At 43.5% G+C, this 26404-nt stretch overlaps 2 protein-coding genes across 4 annotated transcripts in view; one reads left to right on the plus strand and one right to left on the minus strand.

Annotated features, from left to right (window-relative positions):
* CCND3 (cyclin D3) overlaps window positions 1-516 on the minus strand; it is a 171355-nt gene extending 170839 nt beyond the window's left edge. For both annotated transcript variants that reach the window (XM_075853592.1, XM_075853593.1), the window contains exon 1: window positions 154-516. The gene's annotated coding sequence lies outside the window, so the exon portion shown is untranslated. The remainder of the gene's footprint in view (window positions 1-153) is intronic.
* TAF8 (TATA-box binding protein associated factor 8) lies at window positions 327-25944 on the plus strand. 2 transcript variants are annotated; one of them, XM_075853590.1, is made up of 8 exons: window positions 327-394; window positions 15737-15890; window positions 19317-19415; window positions 19489-19551; window positions 20513-20637; window positions 20920-21067; window positions 22940-23082; window positions 24047-25944. In XM_075853590.1, exons 1-8 carry the CDS (start codon window positions 347-349, stop codon window positions 24176-24178), a joined length of 912 nt encoding a protein of 303 aa, XP_075709705.1. In that variant the 5' UTR covers window positions 327-346; the 3' UTR covers window positions 24179-25944. The 2 variants fall into 2 exon arrangements, with proteins under 2 accessions (XP_075709705.1, XP_075709706.1); XM_075853591.1 differs by lacking the exon at window positions 327-394 and adding an exon at window positions 615-716.
* Window positions 25945-26404: the final 460 nt, after the last annotated feature.

The raw sequence follows: 26404 nt of genomic DNA on the forward strand, positions 1-26404 counted from the left end.
AGATGTTGGGGGGAGGGTCGCAAAAATGGATCTTTGCCCGGGTGCAGGAGACCCCTAGCTACGCCTCTGTCTATGGCCACCGGCGTATAATCAGTTCAGTAACACTACATATAACAACATTGTTCTGTCCGTCTTCTATTTATAGTGGGTCACCTGCTTTTCTGTCTATTAAGTATGGTCGATCACTCCGTTTTCTCGAGCTGTAGATAGGGCTGACTGCATGCGACAGAGCAACCCTGCTTTCCGTATAGGTATCAGTACTGGACAGATAATCACAAGTGGCTGGATGAAAGTGCTACAGGACTACATTTCCCATCACCCTTCACGCGGTGACGTAGCATTCAAGATGGCGGAGACTTCAGTGGCTGTGGCCAGTTCTGGAAGCTCCGGCACGGTAATATTACAGCTTTGGAATAACTAAGTTCTATGTGGCGTCGCAGTTAACTACAAATATATATGTCCGAACTGTTACAGATGCCTTGTTGACTTCGCTATACATCGAGATTTCGAACTATTTACATAGGGCATAGTACACGGAAGTCTGCGATAGGCGGAATCTAGTCACGTGGGTCGGAATCTAGTCACGTGGGTCACATAGGGGGTAATCGTGATAGGCCGGAATATAGGGGTTTAATAGGTGCACGTCTGGTATATGCAGTTATTAATCCCAGTGATTAATATTTTATAAGGGTTGATAAACGTGTCCTGTGTTGGTGGTAAGTGGTCAACTCCCGAGGGACTATAGTCCCAGCATGGCTGGGATATGTTCCAAGACAACGAAGTGCTCCTCGTGGCTGCACAATTTATAAACTCTTGTGTCTTGGATGTTGAGGCAGACAGCATTCTTCGTGTGGGAAAAATTGACTCAGAAGGCAACTTTTACCAGGCACTATGGTGATCTGGTTCAGAAAGAGGCCCTGGGGTGTTTGCTTCATTAAAGGGTTATTCCCATCATCGAAAGTGATGGAATAAGGCCTCATGGACACGACCGTAGCCGTGTGCACGGCCGTGATTTTCGGGTCGGCCGGCTGCGGACTGTCAGCCGCGGCCCGCCCGCAAATCGTAGGACATGGCCGCCGTCATTGTTTTCAATGAAGACGGCCGTAATAGGACATGCCCGTTCTTTCTGCGGTGCGGGTTCCCGGGCCGTGCAAAGACCGCAAAAACTACGGTCATGTGCATGGCCCCATAGAAATGAATGGGGCCGCAATTCTCCCGTGGATTTTCGGGGGAATTGCCGCCGCAAAAACACGTTCGTGTGAATGTGGCCTAAGGGTATATTCAGACTGTTCCGTTATTACTGCACGGACAGAACCACGTTTGGATGTAAGGATTCATTTGAGATGGTTCCGCAGCTAACACGGGGAGCTCATTAAAACCACAGCATTTTGCTGTCAAACTTCATGCGGTTCTTGGTCGTGTGGCATCAACGGCACCATCTGAATGAAAAGATAGAGGGCAAGCCATTAAATATGTAACAAATGTTTAGAAGTCCTAAATACATCAGTAAAAAGTACAACACAAAGATAAAAATCATATACCCCCAAGATAAGTGGATCTCCCCACTGATTTCGCCTTTGACCCTCATAGTAATCCCAATAGGGTAAAACTGCAAGTAGTGCATTGGTTAGCCACATGTATAGTAGGTACAAAACCCACATACGGGTTAATGCACACAATGCGTATTGCGTGCGGTACAACGGCAGCGTAATGCAGTACCAGCATAGCCAATGAGATTCCAGGTAACCTCATGTCCACGCTGTGGTATTTTTCGGGACGTAAATTGACCCGCGGTGCGTATTTTGGAAACCGCAGCATGTCAATTTAGCGATTCCACTTGCGAACTCTATTCTTCTGCCAGAGATGGAGAAGAATAATCCGATGTCCAAAACATTGACTTTCATTATATGCGGTGTAGGTTATGGGACATAGCGGTCTTTGGCTGTGCGACCTGTGTCGTGGCCAAAGTCACCACGTGGCCCAGTCTTGGGGCTTATTCAGACGAACGGGATATACGTCCGTGCAACACACGTGATTTTCACACGCATCGCACGGACCTATATTAGTCTATGGGGCCGTGCAGACAGTTGCGTGATTTTTACGCAGCGTGTGTCCGCTGCGAAAAACTCACGACATGTCCGTTTTTTGTGCGTATTTCGCGCATCACACACCTATTGAAGTCAATGGGTGCGTGAAAATCACGTGCAGCTCACGGAAGCAATTCCGTGGGACAAGCGTGATTCGCGCAACAGCAGTAAAACTATGAATGAAAACAGAAAAGCACCACGTGCTTTTCTGTTTACAAACATACAAATGAAGTGTCATAATGGCGGCTGCGCGAAAATCACGCAGCCGCACATCATACGGGGCTGACACATGCAGCTGTTAAGTACCTTTTGCACGCGCAAAACACAGCGTTTTTTGAGCGCGCAAAACGCACACGCTTGTGTGAATCCGGCCTTAGGGTGACGTTACATGTGGGCGGATTCGCTGCAGATTTTACCTGTGGACTTGCGCAGGTCTGCAGCAGATTACAGTACAAGGCAAGCAAATGAGATTTTACAAATCTCATCAACATGCTGCAGACATTTTACACTGCAGATCAGTCGGGACCTGACTCTTGGCAGCCCCGTCGATCAGCTGTTCACACTGTGAATCGCCGACACACTTGCAGCAGCGGTTCACAGTATTACGGTCTGTTCACTTTAATGGAAGAAGGCTGTAATACTGTGAACCACCACTACAAGTGTGCCTGCAATTCGCAGTGCGAGCAGAAATCAAGGGGAATACTATACCTACAGTGAAGGAAATAAGTATTTGATCCCTTGCTGATTTTGTAAGTTTGCCCACAGTCAAAGACATGAACAGTCTAGAATTTTTAGGCTAGGTTAATTTTACCAGTGAGAGATAGATTATATATAAAAAAAACACAGAAAATCACATTGTCAAAATTATATATATTTATTTGCATTGTGCACAGGGAAATAAGTATTTGATCCCTTTGGCAAACAAGACTTAAAGAGGCTCTGTCACCAGATTTTGCAACCCCTATCTGCTATTGCAGCAGATAGGCGCTGCAATGTAGATTACAGTAACGTTTTTATTTTTAAAAAACGAGCATTTTTGGCCAAGTTATGACCATTTTTGTAGTTAATTCAAATGAGGCTTGCAAAAATCCAAGTGGGTGTATTTAAAAGTAAAAGTCCAAGTGGGCGTGTATTAGGTGCGTACATCGGGGCGTTTTTAATACTTTTACTAGCTGGGCGCTGTGAAGAGAAGTAACATCCTCTTCTCTTCAGAACGCCCAGCTTCTGACAGTGCAGATCTGTGACGTCACTCACAGGTCCTGCATCGTGACGGCCACATCGGCACCAGAGGCTACAGTTGATTCTGCAGCAGCATCAGCGTTTGCAGGTAAGATCGACTTACCTGCAAACGCTGATGCTGCTGCAGAATCAACTGTAGCCTCTGGTGCCGATGTGGCCGTCACGATGCAGGACCTGTGAGTGACGTCACAGATCTGCACTGTCAGAAGCTGGGCGTTCTGAAGAGAAGAGGATGTTACTTCTCTTCAGAGCGCCCAGCTAGTGAAAGTATTAAAAACGCCCCGATGTACGCACATAATACACGCCCACTTGGACTTTTACTTTTAAACACACCCACTTGGACTTTTGCAAGCCTCATTTGCATAATTACAAAAATGGTCATAACTTGGCCAAAAATGCTCGTTTTTTAAAAATAAAAACGTTACTGTAATCTACATTGCAGCGCCTATCTGCTGCAATAGCAGATAGGGGTTGCAAAATCTGGTGACAGAGCCTCTTTAATACTTGGTGGCAAAACCCTTGTTGGCAAGCACAGCAGTCAGACGTTTTTTGTAGTTGATGAGGTTTGCACACATGTTAGATGGAATTTTGTCCCACTCCTCTTTGCAGATCATCTGTAAATCATTAAGATTTTGAGGCTGTCGCTTGGCAACTCGGATCTTCAGCTCCCTCCATAAGTTTTCGATGGGATTAAGGTCTGGAGACTGGCTAGGCCACTCCATGACCTTAATGTGCTTCTTTTTGAGCCACTCCTTTGTTGCCTCGGCTGTATGTTTCGGGTCATTGTCGTGCTGGAAGACCCAGCCGCGAGCCATTTTTAATGTCCTGGTGGAGGGAAGGAGGTTGTCACTCAGGATTTGATGGTACATGGCTCCATCCATTCTCCCATTGATGCAGTGAAGTAGTCCTGTGCCCTTAGCAGAGAAACACCCCAAAACATAATGTTTCCACCTCCATGCTTGACAGTGGGGACGGTGTTCTTTGGGTCATAGGCAGCATTTCTCTTCCTCCAAACACGGCGAGTTGAGTTAATGCCAAAGAGCTCAATTTTAGTCTCATCTGACCACAGCACCTTCTCCCAATCACTCTCAGAATCATCCAGATGTTCATTTGCAAACTTCAGACGGGCCTGTACATGTGCCTTCTTGAGCAGGGGGACCTTGCGGGCTCTGCAGGATTTTAATCCATTACGGCGTAATGTGTTACCAATGGTTTTCTTGGGGACTGTGGTCCCAGCTGCCTTGAGATCATTAACAAGTTCCCCGCGTGTAGTTTTTGGCTGTACTCTCACCTTCCTCAGGATCAAGGATACCCCACGAGGTGAGATTTTGCATGGAGCCCAAGATCGATGTCGATTGACAGTCATTTTGTATGTAGAGAAGTATTCGGCACACAGACAAATATGATTCAAAAAAATTATTTTGTTTTATTTGTATTGTATTCAAATGCCATGGGCGGAGTGCGTGCAACGTTTCGGTCCAAGAAGACCTTCGTCAGGCACTAGAACCCTGTTAGCGTGGATGTGTCCTGCTGATGAGCGCTGTAGTTCGTATCGCGGCTTACCGCTCGTTTTTGGCGCTCATTTTGTATGTCTTCCATTTTCTTACTATTGCACCAACAGTTGTCTCCTTCTCACCCAGCGTCTTACTTATGGTTTTGTAGCCCATTCCAGCCTTGTACAGGTCTATGATCTTGTCCCTGACATACTTAGAAAGCTCTTTGGTCTTGCCCATGTTGTAGAGGTTAGAGTCAGACTGATTAATTGAGTCTGTGGACAGGAGTCTTTTATACAGGTGACCATGTAAGACAGCTGTCTTTAATGCAGGCACCAAGTTGATTTGGAGCGTGTAACTGGTCTGGAGGAGGCTGAACTCTTAATGGTTGGTAGGGGGTCAAATACTTATTTCTCTGTGCACAATGCAAAAAAATATATATAATTTTGACAATGTGATTTACTTTTTTATATATATATATATATATATCTCTCACTGGTAAAATTAACCTAGCCTAAAAATTCTAGACTGTTCATGTCTTTGACAGCGGGCAAGCTTACAAAATCAGCAAGGGATCAAATACTTATTTCCTTCACTGTATTTGGAGAACAACCAAAATAACCTTCTTTATATGATGAGAGTGAACCCATATTTATTATGCAATATGTAGGGGGGGGGGGGGGAGTGGCACATAGGCCCATAATGTACATGGTGGTAACGGTGTAGAAACCTGCCACTGAAAACAACAACCTAAAAATCGGAGTCTGGCACGCCAGAAATTATTAAAAAGTTATACATTTTATTAATGAAAATAGTACAACAAACAAACAACTTAAAAATAGAGATGATTACCACAGTACAGATGGACACCAAAGGATGGAGCTGTATACTAGAGGGGCAATGCATATAGAATAGGTTACAGCATGTTCACTGCATGTGCAAACATAGGACCACAGAGGGCAAATAGAAAACATGCTCCCCACTATTCCATAAAGCCATACAGGATAGGTATAACTACAACAGGGGTCTCAAACTTGGCCGGGTAAGTGGGCCACATATAGAAAAAATGGGACGTTGACAGGCCACATTACTTTAAAATTTGATACAATACTATATTATTCTTAATCAATTAGTTATTTGAAATACTATAATAATACTACATTACTATACGAATAGCGCTAGGTTTAAAATTTGAAATATTTCTCCATGTGCTTATTTCAACAATCCAGTGTAAGTGTCGCTAAATGCAGTCCGGCGGCTCAGTTAGCAGCGTTTGGCAGACACACATGTCCAGATTGGGCAGCACTTTTTTTGGATGCTGCCGCAGTGCCCTCTGTGGATGCTGCCGCAGTGCCCTCTGTGGATGCTGCCGCAGTGCCCTCTGTGGATGTTGCTGCAGTCCCGGAGCAGAGCCGCTTCTAGCACTCTGCCTGGGATTCCAGCTCTGCTCCTGACCTCACTGTCCATTATGTACAGAGATGTCAGGGGCAACCCTAGAGCTGGAGTCCCGGCAGAGCGCTAGTAGGCTCTTCCTGGGACTCCAGCTGTGCTCCTGACATCACTGGGACTCCTGCTCTGGGGAAGCCCCTGACATCATTGGACAGCGATGTCAGAGGCTTCCCGACAGTCCCAGAGCAGAGCCTATACCAGCGCTCTGCCCGGGACTCTGGCTCTGGGTAAGCCCCAGACATCGTGTGTCCAAACATGGACACCGATGTCCTGGAATTCCACACAGTCCCGGAGCAGAGCCTATACTAGAGGTCTGCCCGGGTCTCGGCTCTGGGGAAGACCCTGACACACTGTCCATATATGGGCAGCGATGTCAGGGAATGCCACAGAGACCCGGAGCAGAGCCGATACTAGCGATCTGCACGTGACTCCGCTCTAGGGAAGACCCAGACATCACTGTTCATAAGTGGACAGCGATGTCATGGAATTCCAGAGTTTCGGAGCAGAGCCTATACTAGCGGCTCTCTGTCCCACGGGCCGCAGATGACAGCCCCGGGGGCCGCGTGCTTGAGACCCCTGAACTACAGCAACCAATCAGTCAAAAAAGACAAAGAATATGTATATATGGCATAGTCCGATGGTATAGGTATAAAATACCTAGAAATGTCTCTGCATAGTGCAATGGACCTACTTACCCATATTATGACCAGCACTGTCTGGCATCACCCCCCATGAAGGGAAAGCAGTGCTCGTTTGAGTATTTTTTTGGGACTGGACAACAGCCTTAACAGGGTCAGCTTTGGAAAATTGCTCTTCAAAAGCCAGTTTGCGCACCATTCATTGTAAGCTCCACCTTGCACCCAGCGTGTAAGAAATACACAAAAATTTGGTATTGAAGAAGTTGGCAAATATGTATACAGGTGTGTTTACCCAGTGGCATGCACAAGATGTAAAAAAAAAAAACACCTAAATTCACGGTCATTTTTTTCTTCTTCCATATTTAAAAAAAAAAAAAAGTAATTTATCTATTATTTTTTACACGATATGGAAGCCCAATATGTTCTGAGATCAACAAGGCCAGATAGATGTAGGTTGAAGGAGTAATAGAACAACAATTTGTTTTTAAATTGGCACATGGCTAAAACTTTACAATGTGCTTGGTCAGGAAGTGGTTAAAGGGGTTGTCCACTACTGAACAACTGATGACCTATCCACCGGATAGGTCATCAGTATATCCTCGGTGCGGGCCCGAACTCCACACCAGTAAGCCGCTCCGTCTGCCTCCGGGCACCAGATGTTCTGGCCCATTATGCGACGTACAGAGCTGGAAGCAGTTGGTTCCGGACATAGCGTAGAGTCCGTGCTGCCGAACTACAGCTCTGCTCCTATTCAGTGGCCGGAGCCAACTGCATCCGGCATGTACGTCCGGTGCTCGGAGGATCGGTTTAAAGGTGCGGGGTCTGGTTCCGGTGGATAGGTCCTCAGTTATCCACTAGTGGACAACCCCTTTAAACCTCACATTTGGAAAAGTGAAGGTGGCATGTGTCATGACGTTAGTCCACCATACACTACATCTCACACTATTAAACCAACACCATGTAAGTAGAAGTAAAATACAATACTGCTAATACAACTATACATAGCGAAAACAAACAGTGTGATAGTCAGAGCACTATAAAATGGTGCCCACGTGACAAGCGACAACCCGGGAATGCGCGCCTAGTATTAGTAGTAATGACTCACAGTACCAGGTTTGTTGATATACCTGTCTAAGCTTGGCATGCTGTGACGCCTCAGCAGTTACTGTTATTGCCATAAACTTTGAATGGTGCGGTACTGCTTATGCATACTGACTGAGGGGTTTACGGCTGGGGGGGGGGGCATGGGACTCCCTTTCTGTCATCGGTGGGGGTCCCAACGGTCAGATCCCCACCAATATAACAGTTATCACCTATTTGCTGAATAGGTGATAATTTGTTACGACCGGAATACCTCTTTAAGAGCACCGCAGAAGCATAAACATCCGGCCACGTGGAGTGTTGGGGCTCATTCAGACGAACATGAATAAAGTCCGTGTGCTGCGCAGGGAAATCACGCGCAGCTCACGTACCCATTGATTTCAATGGGGCCATTCACACATGCCGGAGTTTTCACGCAGCGTGTGTCCGTTGCGCAAAACTCACTGCATGTCCTTTATTGATGCATTTTTCATGCACATATTGCCCATTGAAGTCAATGGGTCTGTGAAAACCACGCACCGCACGCGGATGCGAGTGCGTGAACAACGCATGCCATTCGCAAAGCACTCTGATGCATAACGGTACAGATTCACACGAGTTTTAATGTGCGTGAATCTGATGCGCTTGTGTGAATGTAGCCTTAGGCTTTCCCAGCAACATCCTTCAAGCCACTGCAACCACTTCAGAGGAAACTAACACCCTGGATCTCTTCACAGACCCACCTCTGAAACCCTGTCTCCAGCAGCCTCTGTCCCAAGGCAGGCTGCTCTTAGTATGCACTAAAACTGGCCAGCACCGCAGTTCAGTGACATTCTTCACCTAGGGGCCCCATGCGCGGCCTGGAAGCCGTGGACCAACTTAACATAACTTTTTATATTCTTCCATCTACATAACCATATAAGGGCTTGTCTTTTGTAGAAAGAGTTGTATTTTTTAATGGTACCATTTTGGGGTACATAGAAAGGCATATTCACATGAACGGGTGAAAAACTGACAATTTGCATCCGTGTGGGATCCAGCTTCACGGATCCCTTCATAGACATGTCCTCCAGGAAATTTTAGGCAGATTTTGACCTGTCTGCACTTTCATGACGTGTTTTCCGCCCACAACCATTGAGCACCGCAGGCAAAAAAAACGCAGCGAAAAATGCTTTCTCTGCCTCCCATTGGAGGAACTGCAGAAAGAAAGAACATGCCGCTTTTTTTTCGGCAAGCGGCTGAAAGCCACGACTCCCAGTAAATGCCTCACCTCTTATTGAAATCAATGGGACGCTGATTCGAACGTGGTTTCCGTGTTAAAATCGGCTAAGGGTTCTTTTTTCAAATCGCTGTCAAATTGTGCTTTGTTTCCTTCATTCTCACAAAACACTGCAGTATCACCACGAACGCAGCAAAACAGTGATATGGCTGCGACCTAGAAATACACCTTAAAGAGGCTCAGTCACCAGATTATCAAATCCCTATCTGCTATTGAAAGTGGTCAGCGCTGCAATGTAGATAACAGCAACGTTTTTGTTTTTTTTTGTTTTTGTTTTTAAAAACGATCATTTTTGCCCAAGTTATGAACAATTTTATATTTATGCAAATGAGCTTTTCAATGGATAACTGGGCGTGTTTTCTCGTTTTACCAACTGGGCGTGTATTGTGTTTTTACCAAATGGGCGTTGTGAATAGGAGTGTATGACGCTGACAAATCGGCGTCATACACTTCTCATCGTTCCCACCCAGCTTCTTTCACTGCAGACACACAGTGTGACGTCACCCACAGGTCCTTCTACCTTGTCGTCGGACAAAGAAGATACATCAGCTCCAGGCTTCCAAAAGGTTAATATGCTCGTCTCTAGGGAGTTTGCTATGCTTAGAAAAAACAGAGAAGATCCAGCGATATGTGGTATGAATTGGAAAAACTCAATTTCCACTTTATTCAGATGCAAGCGAACACAGCTTAGAAAAAACACCAGGAGAAATGACAAGGTGGTATGTTATGGCAGTAAAAAAGCCAAGTTAAGTTATGCCATATGTTATGCTTTTTTACTGCCATAACATACCACCTTGTCATTTCTCCTGGTGTTTTTTCTAAGCTGTGTTCGCTTGCATCTGAATAAAGTGGAAATTGAGTTTTTCCAATTCATACCACATATCGCTGGATCTTCTCTGTTTTTTCTACTATTACCTGCCGTGTGCCGTCGCGGATGATCCGGGCGATTATCAACACAGGAGTATCCGACTGGTGAGCTGGAGGTTTCCTCCCATTCCCTTTTCCCTTCATTACCACAGTTTGCTATGCTTACCTGCACATACCCTGCACTGTACCCGCTGACGCCTGGAGCTGATGTGTTTTCTCTCTTCCGACGCCAAGGTGGAAGGACCTGTGGGTGACGTCACGCTGTGTGTCTGCAGTGAAAGAAGCTGGGTGGGAACGATGAGGTCACCCGCAGGTCCTTCAACCTTGGCGTCGGAAGAGAGAAAACACATCAGCTCCAGGCGTTAGAGGGTACAGTGCAGGGTATGTGCAGGTAAGCATAGCAAACTCCCGAGCATATTAACCTTTTGGACGCCTGGAGCCGATGTATCTTCTTTGTCAGACGACAAGGTTGAAGGACCTGTGGGTTACGTCACGCTGTGTGTCTGCAGTGAAAGAAGCTGGGTGGGAACAATAAGAAGTGTATGACGTTGATTTGTCAGCGTCATACACTTCTTCTATTCACAACGCCCAGTTGGTAAAAACACAATACACGCCCAGTTGGTAAAAAAACACAATACACGCCTAGGTGGTAAAAAACACAATACACGCCCAGTTGGTAAAACGAGAAAACACGCCCAGTTGTCCATTGAAAAGCTCATTTGCATAAATATAAAATTGCTCATAACTTGGGCAAAAATGATCGTTTTAAAAAAAACAAAAAACTTTGCTGTTATCTACATTGCAGCGCCGATCACATTCAATAGGAGATAGGGATTTGATAATCTGGTGACAGAGCATATTTAAAGGTGATGAAAACCTTTGATCGATTTTTTTATTTTTTTTTAACACGTAATGTTTGTGTTTTTGTATACTAATAATTTTATAATATAGTTTTATTAAAACTTACTTAGTTTTGATTGGTATTAGGTTTAGATTGTGTGTTAGAGGCACACAGGGGCTGCTGTCAGCCGAGCAGTCAGTTTGACAGACTGATTCGGCTTACAGCGGCATTATGCAGCGTCCTAGTAGCTGCAGTGCTAAAACCAAACAAATTTTTTTAATAAAACAATAGGTGCAAAACCACATACATTACATTAACAAGAAAAGAAAAAAAAAAAAGCATTAACCCGTTAGTGACCGACAATACGCCTTTTAACGGCGGCCACTAACGGGCTTTATTCTGATGCATACGCCTTTTTACAGCACTGCATCAGGATAAGTAAACAGAGCAGGGAGCCGTCAAATCTCCCTGCTCTCAGCTGCCAGAGGCAGCTGAGGGCATCCCTGCTCTGCCGTGTGAGATCGATATTAGTATCGATCTCACCCGTTTAACCCCTCAGATGTGGTGCACAATAACGTGCACCGCATCTGAGTGGTTTTGGAGAGAGGGAGGGAGCTCCCTCTCTCTCCCACAGACACCCGGCGATAAGATAATAAAGGCCCCCAGGTCTGCCTGTAGCGAATGCCTGCTAGGTCATGCCTGTCCGTTTTAAACAAAAGTATTGCAGTGTATTATAATAGCGATCGGAGAATCGCATATTAACCCGTTAGTGACCGCCAATACGCCTTTTAACGGCGGCCACTAACAGGCTTTATTCTGATGGATATGCCTTTTTTACGGCACTGCATCAGGATAAAGTAAACAGAGCAGGGAGCATCAAATCTCCCTGCTCTCAGCTGCTAGAGGCAGCTGAGGGCTGGGATCTCGCCTGTTTAACCCTTCAGATGCGGTGCGCAATAGCGTGCACCGCATCTGAGTGGTTTTGGAGAGAGGGAGGGAGCTCCCTCTCTCCCCCACCGACACCCGGCGATACGTTCGCCGAGTGTCTGTGTCTCTAATGGCAGCCGGGGGCCTAATAAAGGCCCCCAGGTCTGCCTGGAGCGAATGCCTGCTAGATCATGCTGGAGGCATGACCTAGCAGATGCCTGTCCGTTTTAAACGAACAGGTAGTAATACACTGCAATACAAAAGTATTGCAGTGTATTATAATAGCGATCGGAGAATCGCATATTATAGTCCACTAGTGGGACTAGTAAAAAAGTGGAAAAAAAAGTTTAATAAAGTTAATTTTAAAAAAAATGTGAAAAAAAATGAAAAACCCAGCTTTTCCCCTTACAAAATGCTTTACGAAAAAATAAAACTATTACGGCTCTTCAAATATGGAGACACAAAAACAAATAATTTTGAAAAAAAAGCGTTTTTACTGTGTAAAAGTAGTAAAACATACAAAAACTATACAAATTTGGTATCGTTGCAATCGTAACAACCCGCTGAATAAAGTTATTGTGTTATTTATATCACATGGTAAACGCCGTTGATTTAAGATGCGAAAAAGAGTGGCGAAATTTCAGGTTTTTTTTCTATTTCCCCCCCCCAAAAAAAGTTAATAAAAGTTAATCAATAAATATGTCCCCCAAAATGGTGCTATTAAAAAGTACAACTTGTCCCGCAAAAAACAAGACCTTATACGGCTATGTCGACGCAAAAATAAAAACTTTATAGCTCTTGGAATGCGACGATGGAAAAATGGCTTGGTCATTAAGGTCTAAAATAGGCTGGTCATTAAGGGGTTAAAGTCCCCTAGTGGGACTAGTAAAAAAAAAAACGTTTAATAAAGTTAATAAAAAAAAAAATGAAAAACCCATTTTTTCCTCTTACAAAATGCTTTACTATTAAAAATCCAAAATAAAGTAACAAAAAGAGACGCATATTTGGTATCGCGGCGTCCGTAACGACCCCGACTATAAATTTATTACATTATTTAAACCGCACGGTGAACGCAGTAAAAAATTTAATAAAAAACTATGGAAAAATTGCTGTTTTCTGTGAATCCTGACTTTAAAAAAATGTGATAAAAAGTGATCAAAAATTTGCATCTACTCCAAATTGGTACCAATAAAAACGACAAGTCTTCCCGCAAAAAAAAAAAGCCCTCATACGACCGCATCGGCGGAACAATAAAAAAGTTATGGCTCTTCAATACAAATATGGAGACACAAAAACAAATAATTTTGAAAAAAAAAGCGTTTTTAATGTTTAAAAGTAGTGAAACATACAAAATCTATACAAATTTGGTATCGTTGCAATCGTAACAGCCCGCTGAATGAAGTTATTGTGTTCTTTATATCACATGGTAAACGCCGTAGATTTAAGACGCGAAAAAGAGGCGAAATTTCAGGTTTTTTTCTTCCCCCCCCCCCCCCAAAAAAGTTAATCAATAAATATGTACCTCAAAATGGTGCTATTAAAAAATACAACTTGTCCCGCAAAACACAAGACCTTATACGGCCATGTCGACGCAAAAATAAAAACGTTATAGCTCTTGGAATGCGACGATGGAAAAACGTAAAAAATGGCTTGGTCATTAGGGCCTAAAATAGGCTGGTCATTAAGGTCTAAAATATAGCCTTGAATAAAGTCCAAACCAGTTTTCGTTTTCGTTCTTCCCTTCCCGAATTCCAAGAGCCATAACTTTTTTTTGCTTTTCTGTCAATGGAGCGCTGTGAAAGCTTGCTTTTTGCGGGACGAGCTGTAGTTTTTATTAGCACCATTTAAAGTACTATATAATATACTGGAAAATTGAAAAAATATATATTTGTGGCTTAGAATTGGGAAAAAACTGCGACCCCGTTTTAATTTTGTTACGGCCTTCACTTTATGTAAAAACGACAATTCACTTTATTCTGCGGGTTAATACAATTACAGCGATATCAAATTTTATAGTTTTTTGTTTTTTTTATCTTTAACAGAAAAAAATTGTTTTTTATTGGTAGAATTTGTTGATCAAACTTTTTGATAACTTTTTTTATTAAATAGTAACTCAAGTAATAGTTCATCAAGCTTTTGATATGTCAGAGACGTTTAAAAAATTTGGATCGGTGGGATGTCCAGGTGCTGAGACGAAGGTGTAGAAATACTCCGCTAAGCGCCCTGCTCTTTCGGCTGTGATTGGCGCTCTGTCAACCTGAAGACAGCTCACATAGACGTTCTATGTGAACCGTTTAAAGCGGTTTTCTGAGTTATTTAAAAAATTGGCCAATGTAGCACTGGCCTGAGAGATCCTGTGCCGTGTACCCACTGAGACCAGTGATTGGCTGCAGCAATCATGTGGTTATACAAGCAAATCATCGCTACAGCTATGTCCATACACAGGGGCTTGAAGGAACGAAAGCGGCAGCACAGGAACGAAGGAGATTCGTGAGGTAAGTAATGTCGTTTTTTTTTTTTTTTCTTGCATGCCTCCTACATTGGCCATTTTGTTTAAAAACGTGGAAAACCCCTTTATGCCTGATAAGCGCTTCTGCACCTTCGTTTCAGCAACGGTGAGGGTCTCTGCACCATGACCCCCCAAGATTCAAACTTTTGATACGTCCCTATGACCTATCAAAAGTTTGATGAAAGTATAGCTCCTATTTAATTATTTTTCTTAGCGCTAATGTGTCCAAAAAACAAATTCTGGCTTTTTTTTTTTTTTAAGGCATTGATCCAGCGGATTACATAATGTTATATTGTAGTAGTTTGTGCTTTTATGGACAAGGCAATACCAATTGTTTTCTTTTTTTTTTTTCCTTTTTACATTATGTTAGACGAAAAATGGGAAAAGTTATTTCTTTTTAACTTTTAATATTTACATTTTTTTGTATACTACTAAAAACATGAACTATTCTTTTAATTTCGTCCTCCTAGAGTACTTGAACCAGCCATCATTGGGGCTTCAAGCTGTCATGACAACCATCTCCACCCTTCGATTGCTGGGATGGGCTGTCGGAGGGCTCCCCCGTCTTTCTATCGGCTTAGATGCCGCTTTCGCTATTGACCGTGACATCTAAGTGGTTAAATGGCCAGAATCAGATCGATCTCTGATCCTGGCCGTTAGTGCGAGGTGTGATACACAGCTGACACACACAGCGTATTCAGCGGGCTCTGCATGTAAGCTCGCTGCATACTCCCGCACCATAGCGTACAGTGTCGTCATAGTGCAACAATTGGTTAAAGGGGTTTCCACTTTCTGACCACTGGATAGGTCATCAGTATATGATTGGTGCGTGTCTGACATCCAGACCCCACACTAAACCGCCACTCTGGGTGCCGGACGATGTTGCCGGAAGTAGATGGCTCCGGTCAATGAATAGCGGCCGTGCTGCAGTATTGCAGCTCTGCTCCTATTCAAGTGAATAGGAAAAGAGCGGCCGTTATGCCGAACGGCCACTATGCAGTGGTCGGAGCCATCTGCTTCCAGCTGCAACTACTGCATCCCGTTCCAAACATCCGGTGCACAGAGGCAGTAAGCGTTGTGGATCGGTGCGAGGTCCGGATGTCGGAGGATATGTTCGCAGTTTTCAGAAAGTCGTCAACCCCTTTTTAGTATATTGCGTGGATGGATGCAATACACTAGAGTTTAGGAGCAAGTTAGGTCATTCCAGTAGTCAATTGAACATTTAAGTGGCAAGGCAATAAGAACTTTCATAGGTCAATGGACTATTTAGTAGTTTAGTAGTTAATGTGTATTGTTACTTTTTTTTTTTTTCCATTTTAATACTAAGCGATCTTGCCGTGGTGCCTCCACCCCTGCGGATAACTACATATTGGCACGTCGGAGAACACTCCAGGTGGTTGTCAGCTCTTTGCTCACAGAAGCTGGATTTGACAGTGCTGAAAAAGCAGTCGTAGAAACTCTGACTGAGATGTTACAGAGCTGTAAGTATAGCCATATTTATTCAAGTGTTATGCCCATCTTCCTGTTTAATTTTATTTATTTTTTTCTCGGACCGCACTCATGGCTATGTAAAAATAAAGCTATTGCAGCCCTCCATGCCTTTTTCATACTCAGATTTTTTTACTAATCTGTCACCTCTCGTTTCTCTGCATCTGAGGAATTGTTGCCGGCGATGCTTGATCTTCCTTCACGTGAACGGCAAGCAGCGCTGTGATAACTTCACTGCTTCTTCTTGTGCGCTCCAGATGCCGCGTGTATGTGCTGATAAGCACTCGGCAGCTATATGCCATCTGCAGAGGTGGAAAACTGCTTCAGGGCTACTGCCCATGCCCTTAAGCCGTGCCAGTGAATAACATTGTCACATACAGAGGTGGCCAGGCTGGGAGCAACCAATTCACATTCCCATGAACCCGGCCGGATCCTTATAAAAAAACTGAGGGAACTGTGCAAGCATGGCTACAGCTGCTGGACAGCGGCGGTGGCCATATCCATTGGTGATGCTAGAGATACAATGAAGGGTACATAGGCCGTGTTTTGTAGATATTCCAGTCTCCATCCTATTTCAAATAGTAAGGTATTTGCAAAGATGCTAAGATTTACATTAGGTGTCACAACAACACTGATCATTGAGATGGAAATACTCCTTTAACATTTATTGTTTAATTAGTTGAAATCTGAGCATTTAGGCCAACGCCAATCATGAAAATCATCCTGTGCCCTCGTGTGCAAGTGGCATGCCCATACAAGTATGTGGGAGCTATATATGATTTCTGTATTTCCCATAAACTATAAGGCATCGTGCACACTTCCATCACTGTTTTCACGGCTGTTTTTGACGGGTCCGTGAGCCTGTTTTAGCGGCCGTGTGATTCCTGTGTTTACGAGCGCCGAGCATGGTACTGTCCAGGGTGCTGAAAGAGCATGGTTGTTCAGCGCTAGTCACTGTACAGGGTGCTGAAAGAGTTAATGGGCTGCACTGATCGGCGGTAACTCTTTCAGCACCCTGGACAGTGACTAGCGCTTTAGAATGACCATGCTCGGCGCTCGCAAAATACAATTTTAATGAAATAAAAATATAAGTTCTTACTTACTTTCCTCCTGTCCGGCCTCCTGGGATGACGTTTCATCCCATGTCACCGCTGCAGCCAATCACAGGCTGTAGTAGTAGTCACACATGTCTGGATGACATCAGAAGGCCGGCCTCCAGGGATGACGCTTCATACCACGTGACCGCCTCTGCAGCCAATCACAGGCTGCAGCGGCCACATGGACTGCCGCGCCATACAGAAAGGTCGGACTGGGGGAAGAAGAGGGACTCGTCACCAAGACAACGACCGGGATACGTATGAACTGCTTTGTATTTTATTTTTATCAGCAGCGTCTTCTCTCTATCAGTGATTGATAGAGACAAATGGCTGCCGATTAGTGTAATGTACTTCTGCCCGGCCGTTGCTAGGCAATGGCTCCGTCACACACGGAAGGCACATGGATGTCTTCCGTGTGCCTTCAGTTTTTTTGACGACCCCATTGACTTCCATGGGCCTCACAGTCACGAAATCTCGGACCAAAGTAGGACATGCTCTACTTTTGATCGGAACGGAGCAACGGGACCGTCCAGAAAACTGAAGTGTGCATGGCCCCATTGAAATGAATGGGTCAGGGTGCTAGCCATCAGAAAAACGGCTAGCACCCTGAAGAAATAGGACTGAAGTGTGCATGAGGCCTAATGGAGTGTGCTGCCGCACAGTCCTCTTCTCCCAGCCTGATTACATACTACGGGAGACATGGGACCCTGGTTCTTGTGATCCAAGGTGACCTTTGCACTTGGCTCTCTCTAATCTAACATTTATTCACCTATTCTGTTGATAGGTGAAAGTTATTCCAGTTGTTAAAACCCCTTTAACTTGGGTTATAGTACATTTTTGTTATTTGTTCCATTCTTTAAAGTGAGTCTTCGGATTTTGTGGAAATTCAGAACGGCTGGCTGTAAATGGCTCATGTGTATGGTCATTGGTTCAAAATGGCTGCACATGTTACAGAACTCTATTACAGCCATTCACTAGGCCTTTCCCATCAATCTACAATAGATAGCATTGTTATGGATTCTAAGACTGCATTGTTATCTGGTGACCTCTACACCTTGATAGAATGTCGTCTCATTTTCAACCAATGCAGGTCATGTAATTCAACTGTAGTTGAAAATCAGGAGAACATGAAGAAGTAGGTGGATTTCACGCAAGAATATCTACCAGTAGGGTTGCTGCTGATGAACGTGCATTACTCTTGTTCTTACATGGGGCACATTGTAATCGGAATTTGCATACCGTATGAGAAGTGAGGTCTAGTTCACAATGAGTTTTTTGCAGGCACAAATATCAGCCTCCGAAATAAAGAAGCTCTCACCAGTTTAATACTTCTCTATCTCCTCCCTAATCTAATAAACGCTTTAATACTGATAACTACTGTTTTATGTTTTTAAAGCATTTTTTATTGACTAAGTTCTGATCATTTTTAGATTTATGCTAATTTTTTCTAAATGGCCAACTGGGCGTTTTTTTTTCCATTTAACCAAGTGGGCATTGTAAAGGCAAGTGTATGATGCTAACAAATCAACGTCATACAATTCTCTTCATTCATGCCCAGCTTTATTAACAGCACAGCGTGATCTCGCGAGATTACGCTGTGACGTGACTCACTCCCGCTGTTCCTTCACCGGAGCGACGGGAGAATGAGCAGACCGCCTCCAGCCGTACCAGGACTGCTGCTGAGAAGGATAATCGTCCTGGCACGGCTGGAAGCGATGTCTGGTCATTGTCCCGGTCATTCTGCGGGAGGAAGTCACGTCACAGCTGTGCTGTGAATAAAGCGGGGCATGAATGAAGAGAAGTGTATGATGCTGATTGGTCAGCGTCATACACTTTTCTTTACAACGCCCACTCTGTTAAATGAAGAAAAAAAACGCGTTTAGAAAAAATTAGCATAGATCTAAAAATGATCAGAGCTTTGTCAATATTAAAAAACAAAACCGTTCTCTACAACAAAGCGTTTATTAGATTAGGTAGAAGATAGAGAAGTATTAAACTGGTGACAGAGCCTCTTTAAATCTAATGCAAAAACCGTGGACAAAAAAACTTTTAAAACGGGTGCTGCAAGTTTTTTGCCTCTTGTTTATTTTAATAGGAGGTCAAAGGTGAAAACCACTCAAAGAAAGTGCATGCCATCCATTAAAATGAATCGGGGGCAATTTGGGCTGTTTTATGTGGTTTCTATGTTAGAATCGGCGCTGAAAAACTGTGAATCGACCCTAAAAAACATTTGAACTGCAAATTCCTGTACACGATGAACGATATATAATCAGCAACTTGATGGTACAAAGCTTACCAATTACTGATGTGTTCCAACCACAGATCTCACAGAAGTTGGTCGCAGTGCAAAATCCTACTGTGAACACACTGCACGTACACAGCCCACTCTACCGGATATTGTAGTCACTCTGATAGAAATTGGTGAGTAAATACATAGTTGAGTTACTGGTTTCATCTAGCTACATGTTGTATTTATTTTACTAATTGATTGCAGGTTTTAATGTGGACTCTTTGCCTGCATACGCCAAGCGCTCTCAGAGGATGGTGATAACTGCACGTAAGTCTTCCATTTAAATGGTTATATGACTGAACATACGCATTTTCCCAGATTTGTAGTCGGGCATACACCTGAGATGTCTGCCAGGCGACAGCTATCTCCCTCCTTCCCAATAAACATACATGCTTATTGGTTAGAAGCTGCTGGCAGCGCTCATCACCCAGGGAACAAAGGATCAGACCTAAATCCTCCTTTCCAACAGCAGACATCTGGGGACTGTCTTGCCCTCCGACACGCACATAGAAAATTGGCGGGTCTGACTGAAATTGGCAGATATGTTTATCAAACAAAACTTTTGTGTAATTTAAGTGTCAGACGTAGAGCAATGCTATTTTGTTTTTTGCAAGTATACTCGTTTTTTTCCTGTTATTTATTTAACATTTTTAATTGTTGACAGAAAAAAATTAAAATGTGACTAAGGCTGGATTCACAACTGCGTTAGTGTATCTGCTGTTCTACTCCGTCAGAGGAGCAGAACAACGAAAATACTGGAAGCGCCGGTTCCGGTGCATGACTGACGCTATCGTCGGGTTGTCCCTGGTTTTACCGGGAACATTGGCGCTATTATTTCTGAGGTTTTCGGCCATGTCTGCGGCGGAGGCCCCTAATGGAGCATCCAACGCAGGTGTGAACAAGGCCTTACATACTATGAAATCCTTGCCTCCCTTTGTTAAGAAATTACAAAGTGACGATATCTGAGGTTTATCCATGGCCTATTATGTTTTATTGCACAGCTTCCAGGCTTGGGATATGATTTTAGTTCCTCTGCATTAATAGTATTTCTTTGAATTGTTAACTTCGAGCAGGGGGACATGTTTTTAAGTGATTTGATTGTTCTAAAAAGGTCAGCCCTTCAAAAATGTTCAATCACAAATAGTTATTTTAGAAATTTTCAGATTGTTTATTTAACCCTTGAGAATGTAAATTTACCTATGCAGACTTTTTTATTTTTCTCTTTTAGCCCCTGTAACAAATAATCCTGTTGTCCCGAAAGCATTGATTGCAGGGCAGAACAAGCCACACCCGCCACATATTCCAGGTCATCTTCCAGAATTTCCGGATCCCCACACTTACATTAAGACACCTGTAAGAACAGAAGGAAAGCAATCCTTTTCATTGTGTACACATATACATATGTGTTACAGGACCTGTATGTTATGTGAGGAAGAGGGGGTGAGGGGAGAAAAAGACCAACCGTACAGAACGTAAGACTGTCTGCTCACCTAACCTTGGAACTGCCAAGAGGGCTTCTTACAATAGAAGAAACTTTTGATAATTACTTTTATAGGAGTGAAATAAAGATATTTCTATGTGCTTTTTCCTTTAACATTTTCTTTAAACTAATTTAGATACTTCTGTTTTTTTAAGACCTGTCGGGAGCCCGTTGCTGATTACCAAGTCTTGAGGGAAAAAGCAGCATCTCAGCGTAGAGACGTGGAGAGAGCACTTACTCGATTTATGGCTAAGACTGGCGAGACTCAGAGTCTTTTTAAAGATGATACCAGCACTTTTCCATGTGAGATAACAACTGTGATAATAACTTTTTATGTCCAATCCATCCTACGGTCACAGTGATCATTAATTTCTCCTCTTCTCCATGTGCGGTCTTAAAGGGGTATTCCAGCAAATAACGTTTGTTATTATTGTCAACTGGACAGGTGATAAGTTTTTAGATCGAAACCACCACTTATGGCTAGAACAGGAGGGCCTCCCAGTTCCCTGTCCATCCCCACTAGCACAACCGTAGCAAGAAGAAACTGTATTTGGCAGAGGTTGAGCATTTCGGCATCTGCACCGTACATCCCTGCTGTTTTTCTAGTAATTGCTGAGGGTAACACAGTTCGGACTCCCGTCGATCTAAAATTTAGCATCGATACAGTGCATTAGTAATAAATGTTATCGGCTAGAATACCACCATAGCAGGATTTGTCCAGTTTCGAAAACCCATTTTTATATATCCTTTTAGGGAATTCTGAGTTAATAGAGGGGGCTACTCTATTCAGGATCCTCATCTCTTGCCCAGAGTAGAGAGTGGCTACAAAGAGATTCCCTTGCTCGGGAGGACCTATCCTGCATTGCACAGACAAACCATTTGTGTGAATGGGCACTGTGTAATGCGCTGGTGCTGCAGTGAAAATGAACACTGCTCCGTTTCCCCACAGATTACAGGTGATCCCTGGGGTTCCAGGATGGGGACTTTCCGAGAAAAGCTGAAACTAAGCGCTTCTACCGCTTCGTTTTAGCGATTGGTGGGGGTCTCCGTGCTCTGACCCCCACCGATCAAAAGTTCTGACATGGGTTTCCCGTAGGAACAATAGACCCCAAAGCTATTCACTTGACCGTTTTTTTTGGCCATTCCCCCGGCCGCCTGGCTCCTATAGAATTCTTTGGGGCCGGGTAATATACGGCCATCACTGGAATGTGTTCCGAGTGACAGCCGTGTCTTCCGTGGCTCGCTCTCTCCTCACAGTGCGAAGTGCATGCGATGAGGGTGTGTTTTTGCTCCCTGTAAGAGCGGCATGCCCAATCCCCGACCACAGCTTCGGCAACGCTGTTGCCGGGGATTGGGGATTCCGCTCCTGGAGAAGTGCCTGACGTCAATATGGACATTGAAGTCAGGGACTTCTCCTGGAACGGTGGCGCTATCTACAGAAAGGTGGGGGGGTGGTGCCATCTATGGGGGGGTGCTATGTAAAAGGGTACTGTGTAGAACTACCTAGAGGGGGTCTGTGTGGCATTACCCAGAGAGGGGGTGTGTGTGGCATTACCCAGAGAGGGGGTCTGTGTGGCATTACCTAGAGAGGGGGTCTGTGTGGCATTACCTAGAGAGGGGGTCTGTGTGGCGTTACCTAGAGAGGGGGTCTGTGTGGCGTTACCTAGAGAGGGGGTCTGTGTGGCGTTACCTAGAGAGGGGGTCTGTGTGGCGTTACCTAGCGAGGGGGTCTGTGTGGCGTTACCTAGCGAGGGGGTCTGTGTGGCGTTACCTAGAGAGGGGGTCTGTGTGGCGTTACCTAGAGAGAGGGTCTGTGTGGCGTTACCTAGAGAGGGGGTCTGTGTGGCGTTACCTAGAGAGGGGGTCTGTGTGGCAGTATCTACAGGGGGCAGTTTGTGGCATCTACAGAGGGAAGTGTGTGGCAAAAAATATACAAATGAAATTCATCCGTTTTAAAATGAACAGGGAAAAAAACGGATGCAAAATCGGCCGTTAAAAACGGAGACTAGGCCCGGAACGGATGCAAAACGGCCGAGAAAAACAGACCAAAAAGCAGTTTTTATCGGCCGGCACTTGGACCCTGTCGTGTGAATAGAGCCTTAGTTACCCTTTAGTTACATCCTGGAAGCGCTGTGCCTTGATTATTTTGTTGTTTGCTTCCTGACATATCCCCAGTGATTGCCGCTCGTCCTCTGTCCATTCCATATTTGAATGCTCTACTCCCATCGGAGCTGGAACTACAGCAGGTAGAAGAGACTGACTCCTCTGAGCAGGATGATCAGACTGATAATGAGAACATCTCCATGCACCTTCAGGCGGTATGTACAGTGCTAAGAGGCTTTATTCATGGCTGTGTTTTATCTGGCCTTCATAAGTCTATATATTTATTTTTTTGATCGATGCAGAACTTTAAGCAGCTACAAATGTCAGTAAGAAAGATTAGTCTGTTACCGTCCCCTCTCCCCCTGTCATTTCACCCCTCTTACCAATCAGCGAAGATATGTTTTCTCTGATTGTCACACTTAATAGGGGGTCTTTGTGAGACCATTAGCACACCTCCCCCTCATCAGAACATTCATCGAGTCCATCACTTAAATGTTTGCTGGCTTCTGAATAATGGAGATTTTTGTCTATCTAGTTTTGGTGATTATGTGAAGATATATGCATGAAGACATAGACATAGGTGGCATGTATGAACTCTGCACATCTTGAACTTTTATCTTTAGGAGGTGTGTTTTTCAGTTTCTGCTTAGGTCAGACTTTTCCCACAAACATGAACTTTTATAATTTTTTTACAAAATGATTGCATGAAGGCATCCATGAGTGTAAAGTGCTGGGTTGCATTTTTGCAATGTTCCAGGTGCTTACTTTCAGAAGATGAGTATGGGGGATGTAATGTGTTTGTTTGTTTTTGTTTTGTTTTTTTAACATTTTATAATTCAGGTTTTATTTGTATAAATTATAGTGTACAAATCTTTAGCAGTCCTAAAGATTTGTAATCTAAAGTAGTTGCCTGTGAGACACATTGAAATGATTGTAAAAGTCTAATCGAAACTAGTAAATAATTGTGGAATTGTTCCCATTATTGAAAAGGAAACCAGACTGGATCTGCTCACTTGTCTAGATCCGTTGTGGACACGTCTATTACATAACGGAGTGGCAGAGTGGAGAATTGTTGAGTGTCTCACAGTTAACAGGGGCAGGATGCTGAAGTATTCCTTTTTGTGTTTTTGCCCAGGATTTTCACTGTTGTAATATTTCTATTTTTGTTCTACCTGTTAGGATGAGTCAGGTGCTGAAAAAGAAAACTCCTCAGCTCTGCAGCAGAATTCAATGAAGGGCGGTGAAGAGACACTGATAGATAATCCTTACCTGCGGCCTGTGAAAAAGCCGAAGTTGAGACGTAAAAAGTAACATCACTTGTAAGAAGGGAAGGCTTTCTGTGGACACATAGACTATGTGATTGGAAAATGTTTAAAGGAGTGTGCAGTGCCGCTCTTACTACCTCTACCACTGGCAGTTGGGGTTTGAGTAATGAAATACTGTCCATCAAGATAGAAAGAATCTTTTCTGTAAAATGTAGGACAGACCCTTAACAATGTCAAAAGAAGATTTGTTTAATTGAAAACGAGCAGTGATGTTTTCTGTGTTTGTTTTTTTTTATATATATAAATGAGTGCCAAGTTTTGCGCACTATATTCATTGTATTCAATTTGATAATAAAAAGGAAAATGACATAAATGTGAAAAATATTATGTAAACCGATTGTAATTTATCCCAGTGTCTTATGTGCTTGGCCACACCTTCCTTTGCAAAGGATTGCCCATCGGAAGGGAAAGGAGACTTCGATTACTAATAACTTCCAACAGTCACTCAAGCCCCTGACAGTGTGCATGTATGCGTGTGCACAAGAAATGACTGTCCTCATGGTTAGATAAGCAGAAGCCCCGAGTTACCACTGCTTTTGATGCCATAAACCAACTTCTGTACTCCACCAGCTCCAGTAGGCTGGTTGCCCAAAGTGATGTTAAATGGCGTGTCTGTCTCCGTAAATGCTTGCATTCTCCATAAAATAACAGTTCAATAAATGTTTTACCAGTAAACATTATACAGTTAGGCCTCGTTCACATCTAAGTTTGGCTTCTGTTCATGGGTTATGTTAGACCTTGCTGTCAACGGAAAGCCAAACGGAAACCATAACTTCCGTTTGCATTGCCATTGATTTCAATGGTAATGCTTCCGTTGCAAATGGTTTCCGTTTGTCTGAGTTCCGTAAGGTTTCCGTACTTTTTGGAAACAATAGCGCAGTCGTCTACGCTATTGTTTCCGTAAAAAAATCTAACGGAAACCTTGCGATAAACAATTGGCAGCGGAAGCATTACCATTGAAATCGATGGTAATGCAAATGAAAACTATGGTTTCCGTTTGGCTTTCTGTTCATGGGTTGGCCTGACGGAAAGGTCTACCGGAACCCATGAACGGAAACCAGACGCAGATGTGAACAAGGTCTTCGCTCCCATTAGCGGTGACTACCAGCAGAATTTCATCTCATACTCCATATGCAGAAGCTTTGTATCAGAGAAAATTATTAAGGTTTAAATACTGTAAAGAAATTAATTAGCGGAGAATATTTTGCCTATCTGTATTATAAATTGAAATTGGTGTTCAAGGATTCATGTTTCGTAGGATTCAATTCGGATGACTGATGGACTAGTGAAGACAAATCACTATTGAAACATTAGATGTCGTCATGCTTCCAATGCACTAGAAGTAAACTTCAGCATTTTACCTGTATTAATCAGGTCAATAATGGCAACGTTTATGCCACACTAGATCTTTATGAACTCAATGATAAAGGCAATAAACGGAAAAAGAAAAATGGTTATTGTTTTATAGTATGCCTAAAAGAATTAATGAAGGTGAGAATCTTAATTTATTCTTGGCACATTGGATCCTTGACTACATTAGATATGAATTGCTGAAGGTAGAACGCCATAGTAGATTGGCAAGCTTTATCTTGCCCCTCCTTTCACAAGTGTTGCTAAGGATTTTAAGTGCTGTTTGGAAAGTCAATATACTATATGCCATAATTTTAGCTCACACAATATGTATCAGATATAGCTGCCATGATAACGCAGAAACAACATGATAAACAATAAATTGTCTTTATGTACATGAAACATCATGAAGTGAGTGCTATTTTTGAATACAGCCCTTCTATGTATTATAAATATTTAAAATGGCAGTAGCACAAACCCTGCCTAGTATCCTAGTTTGCCAGGAGTGCTGACATAATGGCTAGGTTAGACCGTATACGACTGGAGAAAAAAAGCAAGGTATCCGTACTTATATGGTACACTATTCATGGCCTTTAATGAGACGGGCCCATGGTAAACCTTCGCCATGTCTGGTAGGCTTTATGTCTGTATTATTATTTTTTTTTTTACAGTAGTGAAAGTGTAGGATGCTATGTTTTTTAGAACACAATGCCACAAAAAAATTATGTTAAAGGGATCGTGCAGTGTTTTAAAAATATACATGCATCATATACTGGCATCACTGCAGCCATGATTGGACCGTCGGCGCTCAAGTGGCAGAGGTTTAACGGGTAAGTATGGGCTGTTTAGGCTTCGCTCACCT

The sequence above is a fragment of the Rhinoderma darwinii genome, chromosome 2 (genome assembly GCF_050947455.1).
Source record: "Rhinoderma darwinii isolate aRhiDar2 chromosome 2, aRhiDar2.hap1, whole genome shotgun sequence".
In the NCBI taxonomy this organism is placed as follows: domain Eukaryota; kingdom Metazoa; phylum Chordata; class Amphibia; order Anura; family Rhinodermatidae; genus Rhinoderma; species Rhinoderma darwinii.

Excerpts from the sequence above, each read along its gene's own strand:
- TAF8 (XM_075853590.1), top strand. The coding sequence starts at position 347 with ATGGCGGAGACTTCAGTGGCTGTGGCCAGTTCTGGAAGCTCCGGCACG. Across the intron at positions 395-15,736 it reads GTTCTGGAAGCTCCGGCACG|CGATCTTGCCGTGGTGCCTC; the intron begins GTAATATTACAG and ends TTTAATACTAAG. Across the intron at positions 15,891-19,316 it reads GACTGAGATGTTACAGAGCT|ATCTCACAGAAGTTGGTCGC; the intron begins GTAAGTATAGCC and ends TTCCAACCACAG.